This window comes from Dendroctonus ponderosae, unplaced genomic scaffold, assembly GCF_020466585.1.
Source record: "Dendroctonus ponderosae isolate FM_Combo_2020 unplaced genomic scaffold, Dpon_F_20191213v2 Dpon_F_20191213_3, whole genome shotgun sequence".
In the NCBI taxonomy this organism is placed as follows: domain Eukaryota; kingdom Metazoa; phylum Arthropoda; class Insecta; order Coleoptera; family Curculionidae; genus Dendroctonus; species Dendroctonus ponderosae.
The window spans coordinates 412,951-423,875 of NW_026018508.1; the positions used below are offsets into that span (position 1 = coordinate 412,951).

Sequence of the window (10,925 nt, forward strand, 5' to 3'; positions counted from 1 at the left end):
AATGCATTTTTGAATAACATCGGTAACTCACATTTTACTTTCATCGGACTCTCGAGTAGGACGCACAAGATGGCATCTACCTCAAGTGTCAACTGTCCATCAAGACAGACTTTGATAAGTGTCTCTCAAGTGCCAAATGGAACCCTAACTATAAATACGGCCATTAAACTTGCACCGTTTTGTTTTCGGTGGACCACCCTGTATATCCGAGAACAAATTATTTTCCAAGGTCATGTCAAATTTCCTTGAATATTTTTACGTTTCGTTAATGCGAAAATTACATCCGCAAAGTTGTTTAAACAAAATTTAGTTGAAATATTTGTTTGCGATGCCTATTATCGTAGAACGGCGACCCATGGAGATTGAGAGCTAATTTGTAAAGGTTGAATTGTAAAGTGTGTTGAATAATCAATTATAGTAATTGTTTTTTCAATAATTTTATTTCATTCTGTTCTAAAGTATGTGTACCGTGATTTTAGCACTAAAGCTTTTCTATCTGATCGATTATTAATTTGGTAAGTAATTTATTGGACCTGGGACTGGTGTTGTTGTAAATATTGTTGTCTTCAGCACAGTTAGAAATTTATCTTCGTGTTTTAGGAAATAAGAAAATGCTGAACACTTGGGACTTTATAAGCAAATTACTTCCAATATCTCAGTACTTGAAAGATTATAATTTAAACAACGCGCTCTGTGATTTGTTAGCTGGAATTACAGTTGGACTGACGCTAATTCCGCAAGTAATTGCCTACGCTTCATTAGCCGGTTTGGAGCCGCAGGTAATAATTTCAACCTATTGAGTTTTGTTAAATCCATTCAAACTTGTTTAGTTCCCAAAAATGCTACAAGCATATTATGAACTCCATTACTGAAATTTACTGTGCTATTGAAATTTGTATTTTTTATTATGGGTCAGATCATTTTTTTATGATTAAAATTATAAAGGTACATAATTTCTTTAAGTTAGAATTTTTGGGTGATACTCATCATAATTATCATATCGTTATACAAAGTGAGTTTTTTTCGATGACTGACTTTGAACGACGAAGGTTAAATGACAAAGAATTGCCGTTTTGAATGCTCTGCTCGAACCTAATTTTCTTTTATCAAAGTTTAACAGGTGTCAAGAGATATTTGAACAACTAATGCATGACAGGTGTTAAATAACTCCTAGTTCAGTTAGTATTAATCTACAGGAAAACATTACATAGACAGGTTTTCAGAAATTCCAAATAAAACGACATAAGAAGTTTTTGCAAATTAACTCTCTTTTTGACATCCTACATAAACTTGTGTTTTTTTTTAATGGAATCTATATTTCATCATGTCATTACTGATTGCAGTATTTTATTACAATATTAATGATATATATTATCATATAGTTAGCTTTTTTCTAAAATGAAGCGAAATGACGCAAATGATTTTTACTTTTTTGCCGTAGTTCATCGAAGTTAATGATGGAAAATAGCATGTCATACAGCATTGTTTTCATAGTTACAAATAATTACAATATGCTTCAATATTTATTTTGAAAACTACCCTAAAATTGGTAATAAATTTAATTTAAATAAGACGGCAACTCATATAAAGTGTTTATTATAAAAATCAAAACATACTAATAATAATTAAAATTCAACCCTGGAAACTATAATTTTTATTACGAAATATCTTCAGAAAGTTTTCTATTATTATCAATACAAACATTGCATCGCTTTAAAACTGAATCAGTTGCTTTTCTAACTGACCAACTATCAATGTTTTCAAATGTTCTAACAACAGTTCCTTTAAGTTCATTTAAATTGCCATCTTTACTATTATAAACAGTGTTTTTTCCTAAAAAAAAAGTCCAAAACAGGAAGATCGGGAGATCGAGGTGGCTGTAAAATAGGACCCTTTGTTCCAATCCAAGCGCTTGGAAATACTTTGTCCACATTATTCCGCACTTGGCCAAAATTATGCGGATGGGCTCCGTTATGTTGGATCATTCCGAAACCGACATCCATTTAAGGAGCCTTCAGAAATAAATGTACCAATAATTTTTGAACCCACCATTCCGCACCAAACGTTAAATCCTAATTTAACTTGTCGTGTCCGTGGTGAGGATTTGTTTGGTTCCAAATATGTCCATTGTGTCGACTAAACATACTACAATTTTTAAATCGAGTTTTATCGGTCCGTAATGGTTTATGGAGGAATTGGATGCCTTGTTGGCATTTGTTTCGGAACCATGTACAAACATTCACACGCAGCTCATCATCCCCTAGATGTACAGTTTTCATACTGTTACTTTATCCGGACGGAATTTGTGTTTTGTTAAAATCTCATCACGGTGCTTTGGAAACTCCTGGATTCCACTGCAATCGCTCTGGTTGAAATCTGTGGATTCTGGGTTACAACGGTCTAGACATTAACGTTTACAGCTCTACTTGTTAATTTATCTGCATTTATTCGCTGTTTGAAACTTCCATAAGTACCCAAATTGTCGTATAGTATTTTAAATGTTTTGCAAGACGGCTGACGACGGTCTTCGAACCTCGATCAACTAAATTGAGAAAGTAAAAATCATTCGCAATCACTTACTTGTCGAAAAAACATATCGATGTGATATATAACTGAAATCGTAATAAAATGCCCTTTTAAATAAAGGCATAATCAAATATAGTTACCATTTAGAAAAATCAAGTTTTTGCCATATATAAAATGTGACATTTGGCTTAATTTTTGAAAATGTCTCCCATGCCATTTTATTTGTCATGCAATTGTCTGCGTTCTAAGTTTTCTATTTAATGTTTTCCTGTCAGATTGATATTGACGAAACTATGAGTCATTTAAACACATCTGCCATAAATGAGTTTTGTTCACATATCTCCTGCCAGCTGCCAAATTTCAGAAAAACAAATGGTTTTGTGTTGAGCATTCAAAACTACAATTATTCGTCTATTTAACCTTCGTTGTATCTGCTGTGGTTTCCAAGTACTAGTTCCCTGTACTAGTGATGAAAAAAACTCACCTTGTATTTGATGTAAGTATATCTGTTTCTATCCACAAGTGGGTTTTTGTGGATTCGGATATTTTAATTTGTGGACTTCAAAAGTATTACTGACGGCATCAGGAATTGTTCATCTAGGAAATATACGTGACGCACATGAATGTCATAAAATTCATTGGGCCCCTTCTATTGAACTATTTAAATTATATGAAGTATGAATCACTAAGCGAAGCTCAGCAAAAATCTGTCGTTAAGAGGGGAACCGTGTTTACAGTGACGACGGAGTTTTACGTAAATCCCTCAGGAGTTCGAAAAGTGAATTTTACCCCTTGAATAGAACTTCTTTTTTATGTTAAGACATTACATGAGTAATAGCTGTAATTTCCTATTTTAACTTCTGTGTCAGTGCAAACTTTTTAGTTTTGTTACTTTTTCAAAACGAATTAGGAAAAGTAAATAGCACATATTTTCCAAACAATAACAAATATGAATTATCTAATCAAAGAGCGACTAAATGGGGCAGAAATAGATGAAGAACTAAGCGGATTTACGGCTGGACGGTCATGTGTCGACAACATATTTGCCATTAGGCAGACTATAGAAAAAAGAGGAGTACTGAGCCAAGAAACGCATCTAACGACCTAGAAAAAACATATGACAGGGTTCCCCTCAAAAAAAACTTTACAAGGTTCTAGACAACGATAACATACATGGGGGGTATATTCCGCCATAAAATAATTGTGCAAGGGATTATAGACGAGAGTCAGGGTTTGTAGGAGGCTATCCAAAGTTTTAAAACAGACAAAAGGCCTTAGGAAGGGTTGTTGCAGGTTGGGCCACTCGTATAATGTGTTTCTGCTATGTTACTGTGGCCTTTTCCCATAACCAATCGCATATTGGCAAATTCGCTGTTGGCTTACATTTTGTGAAAGGAGCTTCAAAATAAGCCACAGTTTGACAAATGCTTGTTATTATTGACAAAGGCTATCTACCTGTAACAATCTGTTAATGGCAAAAAACATCATTGACGCTTTGACTTTTCATCAAAAAATTGTAGAAAAGAAAATTTTTCGTAATTTGACAAAAAGATAGTAATTTTTCTTTTCGAGTGCTGAACTATTTCAATAGGCTATTAATCAAACATGGGACATTTTCAAAAGATTGCCTAATAACAAAGTAGAAATTCCATCTTCAACTGTTAATATCTTCTTGGAATTTTCGGAAAAAATGTTTTTCATATTTTTCTCGTACTCTCTAAGTGGGCCCTTATATACCCTTAAAAAGCATGGAGGTCGCGGGTTCAAATCCCGGCGAAAGCAGTACATTTTTCTGAATCCAAAAATTATTTTTCCGCTACGCCAAGTGAAATCCCTTTGAAAGTTATGAATTATCGGACAACAAACAACTCTTCACTTAAAAGGAATGACAACAATTTTAAATCACTCTGTATACTCGTATATACAGAAACATACGGGAATCTTGCGAAAAGGACCTAATCACTCAATTTAATTGCAACGTAGTGAAAGTTCATTGGAATATATTTAGTTCAACCAAGGATTACACCCTCTGATTGCCAACTAACCTACGGGTACCTTAAAAAATAACATTTTTTGAACATCACAAAATTGATATAAATTGGGACAAAATTGGAAATTTAGTCATGTAGTAACTTCTCCCATGAATGCTGGTTCCAATGGTATGGCCGATAGCAATGTTCAAACTTGAAAAATTATTTTAAAGACACCTTTAGAGAATAATAGAGATGCATTTTTGTCATTACTGTTATATAGAAATATGAAGATTGATAATAATTGTAGGCCAGCAGAATTCTTAATGTCTAGAAAGTTGAGATCAATAATACCATAAATACCCGATGTTAATCCATAAAATTTTAATAGTTACAATAAGTTTCTTGCTAAAAGAAGACAAGTTAATAAAAAGTATTTTGATCAACACACGAAAAAATTAGGACAAGTCAAAAAAAGTCAAGACAAGTGTGTATGTGCAACAAAAGCCTAAAGGAATTTGGGTACCGGGAATGCTTATATTCTTATAGATTAAGAGAGAAGTCGTATGAAATGAAAATGAATAATGGCAATACTATAATTAGAAACGAAAGATTTATTAATCCCAACGAAAGTAAAATAAGCAGACAAGCTAATTATTCATTGCTATTTCAAAAGGAAAGGGATGAGGAAATAAACGTTAAATATTATTTGAAATTAGATAAGGAAAGTGATGTTGATGAACGTTTTATATGAAAATGTAAGTGACATAGGCTCTGAGGAAGCTTTTATAATGGCTGAAAAAGTTAAGTCTTCGGGTTGAATTGTCAAGCCACCTCAGAGGTTGGATTTTTAGAAAGAAGGATGTGAAGGTAGACAATTACCAATACAGTTGCATTGGGCGTTGTTGAAACAAGATGGCAGTATAAAGATATATCTAGAATAATCTGGCGCTCTAATTAATTAATAAATTCATGTTTACCTAATTGAGAACATAAATAATACAGTGGTCATTTTGCGTGTTGTCGAATCTACCACATTCTTTTTCAAAAGCTTTTATTCACATTTTTGCAGTTGCGTTTTCCCACTGAATTTTTCTAGCATAAACTTTTCTGCTACTTTTTCTATATTTGGCTGACCTTTATACTGTTTTCAATTCTCGGCAAGTTGTTCTAGGGTTTTCGTGAGAGCGTCCTTTTGAAGGTTTCCAGAACTATTTGGTGTTATTTCTTCTGGGAATTGGTTTCCGCATAGTAAATTGTCTTGTTCATCCACATATTGGATTTTTGCTTTTTGGTGTCTTCATTTCATGGAGTGTTTTTTATTTTGGTAAAGGATTCCGTAGCTGTAATCAATGGGTGGTTACTTTCTGCTTGTAGTTCATCGAGAACAGCAAATACGTTTTCATCCTGAGTTGCTAAAGAGCTTATAACCTGGTAATTGGAGACAATTACATGCGGAAGCGAGATTCAATGCTTGAAATAGCTGCGCCCCAAGAGATGACATCCTGGACATATTCCTGTACAAAACGCAGGAAGACTGTCCAGGCCCGAAGTACTTCGGGAAATGTCGTCAGATCATTAGCCGATTCTCATGAAAATTGGACCAAATAACGTCAACAGTTCCACTGCGGCTAAAAGGATCACCAACCAGTAAAAAAATGTTGAAAATAAAAAAAAACACTAACTTTTATGTTCAAATTTTTTGTGAATTCCAAATGCTATTATGTAGAAGGTATTGTTTTAAATGACTTGGTTTGCAAGATGCTCAATTCTCCATTCAGGTTAATGTGATAATGTTGGCGCAATTGCAATCCAAGAAAAAAATTTCTAATCAAAATAAATATAATTTGAGACCTTTTAAATTGGCAAACCTAAATGAAGCGATCTTATCTTAATAAACAACTTTGCAGTTTTAAGTCATTTTGCATTCTCTAAGTACTTAATAGCCTTAATTAATTTAAATAAAACAGCTCAAACTTTGCATCATAGATAAACTTTTGATACCGTCTATATATGGAATGACAATTCTAGATCATCCTTCAAAATATGCTAAACATATTGCACTTACGGCATATTTTAAATTAATTTAATTCAAACTTGAGTCTTCTGTATTTTCTAATTCTCAACCGAAATCGCTTTTTAGTACTGAATCGCGATATTACTTCGCTGATTATTTGTACTTATACAAATGTTAATGTTATTATGTTAAGGCTAGTCCCATTGGATTAGGTCCGGTGACCACCGAGGCCATGAGATTAATGAATTTCCTCCTACTCACTTGTCAGAAAACGAACGGTTTAAGTGATATTGACTTGGACTGCTAAAATAAGAGCCACATTTCTTGTCGCAAATTCCAAAGGTGCATCATAAGAGTGTTCGATTAATTTATTCCAATAGAATCTGAGCAAACCTAAAAAAATATATTCCGTAATAGTTGTGGATGTATATTGTTTCATGTTTCGGAAAATGTCGTCATAAAATGATAATAAAATCATAAAGTGCGTACTAAACTAAAAATTGCGTTACAACTCGAATTACGTACCATCCTTTACCTACGACCGAAATAACTTACTAAAACTGAAATAGAAAATTGTGTATTTTTACATATATCAGTTTAGACAACGATTAAAAAGTCGACAGCAGCCCGAGTCCCCAATAAAAAGTCATACGTTCATACACAAATATTCAATAAGGTACATTTTCACGTAAAGTTTTAATGTTGTTTGCGGACAAAATATCGGACTTCTTGCTTTTAAACCATCAGACAACCACTACTGAAAGTAGTATAAAATACACTTCCTACCATCTAAGTAAGTTACATTTTACGCATTGTAAACTAAACGCACGGTAAACTAAACGCTCAGTTCTGTCATCATTCGTCAATATAAACCTTGTATCTTGTATTAAAAAATACTTACCCTACTGAAAAGTCAGTCTGATGGTTTAAAACCAAGAAGTCCGATATTTTGTCCACAAGCAACATTAAAACTCGTCGAGAGAATGTAATCTATTGAATATTGTCTATGAGCGTATGACGTTTTAATTTGTCATTCTGGACTGCTGTCAACGTTTTAATTGTTGTCAAAACTGAAATATTTACAAATATTCAATTTTTTCTTTTAGTTTTAGTAAATTATTAATTATGGTCGTATGTAAAGTATGGTACATAATTCGAGTTGTAACGCATTCATGTACTCATGGAATTACGCAATAGCCGCTTCGCGGCGTCTTGCTCAACTTTTCTATTCGTACGTAAAGTGCTCCTTACAACTCTAATTATGTAATATATTATTACCTACGACCACTACTGAAAGTAGTATAAAACACACTACCTACCATACGAATAAGTTCCATTTTACGCATTGTACGTATGAGATGTAATGAAAAATAAACGACTTATTATGGCTGAACCAATCTTAGCAAATTTCCATCCAGCATTGCACACACACATCTACACAGATGCTAGCGTAAAAAGCATAGGAGCAGTTTTCTAACAACCGCAGAAAGAAAGTTCAGATTTAGAGCCAGTATCACTTTTTCAAGAGAACTAAACGACTTTCGACAGAAGAAGAGAACTATTATCTATTTAGAATGGCCAGATATAAAAGAAGCAGTAACATTTTAGCAATTATGACTCAGGAGTAAAAAATTCACAGTCGTCTCTGATTATAAGGCTTTAGAGAAAATGGACAGAAAATCGAGAGCGGATGAAGAATTAGGCAAAATAATCTTCTTCCTCTCACACTATGATATAGAGATCAAATACCGCCCAGTGAAGTACATAAGAAGATCAATTACAAATAGTAAATACGATCAGGGTTCAAGAGATCATAAGGGACCAGCATAATAACCAATAAATTTAGAAAGATGCAAGCAAACTGGTAAAATTCAAAGACGTTTATTATACAAAGTCCAGAAACAAGACAAAATCTTACTAACAGAAACATACAGTAAATCACTCATCAGAAGAATACATGAAGAATACTGCCATATAGGTATAAAACAAGTCAGCAATAAAATAAGCCCCTTTATACAGCAAAGACCTTACAAAGCAACATAAAATAAATCTGGAAGAATTGTGGACCAGGATAGGGATCTTAGGATCAGCCACAAAACTGGTTGAGATAATTTTCAATAGACACCATTGGAGGATACAGCGGCTGAAGGTCAACAAAAAAATTCCTACATCTCATGGTAGATTACTTCTCAAGATATGCATACATATTGACATTAAAAACACAAAGCACCAAGGATTTTATATAACTATAATTATACCCATGGCCACTTATGCAGACTATTCTTATTAAAAAAGACATAGTATAGTTTCTGTTAGGATCAACATACTTTAACTATAAAAGAAGCCCCAGCAGAAACGAGAATTCAGGCATCAGATGTTTGGTCAGAAGTCATAAGAATTGAGTCTTAGATTTACGGTCTACCGCAACACAGTGCAAATTTCGGGGTTGTCCAACCTCAAGCACACCCATAACCGGTTTCGAGCCTATATGTTCTCGTCAGCTGGGAGCTTACTATAAATAATGCCAGAAATAATCAATCTGACCGTAACATATACAATATAAGCCTATTTGTAACTTTTAATGCGATTGAGCTATAAACTATCTTTGCTTGTACTGACTTTATCGTTGTGCGCAAACTATTTTACATCTTTAAAACTATACAGGCAAATGTTTATTTTACATATTATTTTTTTAGATTGGCCTATATTCAGCATTATGTGGTGGATTTATTTATGCGATTTTTGGCACAATTCCTGAACTCAATATTGCACCCACCGCTCTTCTATCATTGCTCACTTTTCAGTATGTTCATAATGTAACATTTGGAAACACCAGAGCAGCCATTATGCTCACCTTTTTTGCTGGAGTGGTAGAACTAATATGTGGCATTTTGCATTTGGGTAAGTTTCAAAACTTTCATTTGAATCATTTAATGAAACCCATACATTTATTTAACAAATAATTATAGGTAATATAATTAATTTAATTTTGTGTTTCCTTCAGTACGCAGGTTAGAATTTTTAGTTAGTTATCGGCCATAAAAATGTAGAATAATTTAAACTAGAAAATTGATCCATTATCAAATGATTTTGACGATATTTTGAAGTTATTTATCATATCAATATTTCTAAATTAGTTACCTTTTGGACTTACTACTGCTACTTAGCTGCTACTCCTTGCTTTACAAATTACGAGTACACTAATATGCGACAGAACTGTAGGTTTATTATATTGATTTGCCACTTAACATGATTACAACCAAGGAAAACGACGGGGGTGGGGAAAAACCACACATGTCCCATTTTTCTCAATATTGAACTTATCAGGCCAACTAATATACCAAAACTTTATGATCGGAATATGAAAAACCTGGACAAACAACCATGCTTGTTCCCAATGATTACTAGGGCAAGATTTGTCTTACTGGGGAAAAACAATTTGTGTGCGAGCGGAATGGTTAAGGTTGGAAAGAAGTATGGATGGTCGGTATTTAACGTAATCGCTAAATTAACACCCGTTTTTCAGGCACACGCCTGTAAGTGCCAGTTATACTTTGCCAATTCAACCGGTTGTTTTTAGAACTCATAAATTCTAAAAAGTGGTTTGCACCAGCGCAGAACCGATGTGACACCGTCGATCCATGTATCCAGCTCCATAAACATTGCCAATTTAAACGGTTTTTGGAACCGTCTCAAAAAACCGAGAAAGTGGTTTGGACCAACACAAAACCGATGCGATACTGTCGAGCAATTTATCCAGTTGCAGCAATTTCAGTAACCATCTGTCAACGGAAAATATTGTACTATGGATGGCCGGGTATCAAACTCTTTCTTCAGCTTCCAACTTTTATTCAACTCGGTATCACTTTAAATACGGAACAGGAACAAACTAACTTCTAAATTAACGTCAACTTCACAAACAATAACAATAACAAACGGAAAACTCGGACTTCCGACTCGCGGGGTTTAACCTCTTCTGAACTCGGTCGCTGCTGTCACTTCACTGACTCCCCATGGTTCTCGTCGCTGCTTATATAGTTTTCTCCAGGTAATCCAGACGGTTCTCGAAATCTCCAGACCAGGTGCGAAATTTCCCGCTTGTCAGTGTCATATTTGACAGTAAATGGGGCGCAAATGGGGCTCCCATTTACTGAAATACCATGAATTTCGATCCCCCATTCCAATCGTGAGTACTCCAGGCCATTTCCGTTACAATATGTTTAGTTGCGCGTTGCGTTGATGATTGTGTTTATGACTTTTCGTCTATAAGAATTACTGGTAAGTTATCCGGGAACCATAATTGAAGTTGCTTCAGCCACAACATTTTATTGAAGATTCGAATAGTGCGTCAAAAACTGGGAATAATTTATCTAAAACATTTTCTTCGATTTTGACAGGTGGCGCTGTAATCC

General features: G+C 34.2%; 1 protein-coding gene and 1 long non-coding RNA gene across 5 annotated transcripts in view; one reads left to right on the forward strand and one right to left on the reverse strand.

The window, feature by feature from the left end:
- Positions 1 to 156: 156 nt before the first annotated feature.
- LOC109542560 (sodium-independent sulfate anion transporter) overlaps positions 157 to 10,925 on the forward strand; it is a 50,581-nt gene continuing 39,812 nt past the window's right edge. Inside the window, exons 1-3 of one of the 3 annotated variants that reach the window (XM_048665275.1) lie at positions 157 to 515; positions 601 to 779; positions 9,210 to 9,414. In XM_048665275.1, coding sequence (XP_048521232.1) covers positions 612 to 779; positions 9,210 to 9,414 — 373 coding nt within the window. In that variant the 5' untranslated portion in view covers positions 157 to 515; positions 601 to 611. The remainder of the gene's footprint in view (positions 516 to 600; positions 780 to 9,209; positions 9,415 to 10,925) is intronic. The other 2 variants (XM_019911830.2, XM_019911831.2) reach the window with 2 other exon arrangements.
- Positions 5,162 to 7,531, reverse strand: LOC125504002. 2 transcript variants are annotated; one of them, XR_007281242.1, is made up of 4 exons: positions 7,415 to 7,531; positions 6,775 to 6,906; positions 5,895 to 6,127; positions 5,162 to 5,839 (listed from the first exon to the last, which is right to left on the reverse strand). It is a non-coding gene; the product is annotated as an uncharacterized LOC125504002 (long non-coding RNA). The 2 variants fall into 2 exon arrangements; XR_007281240.1 differs by having other exon boundaries at positions 5,163 to 5,839; positions 7,039 to 7,531.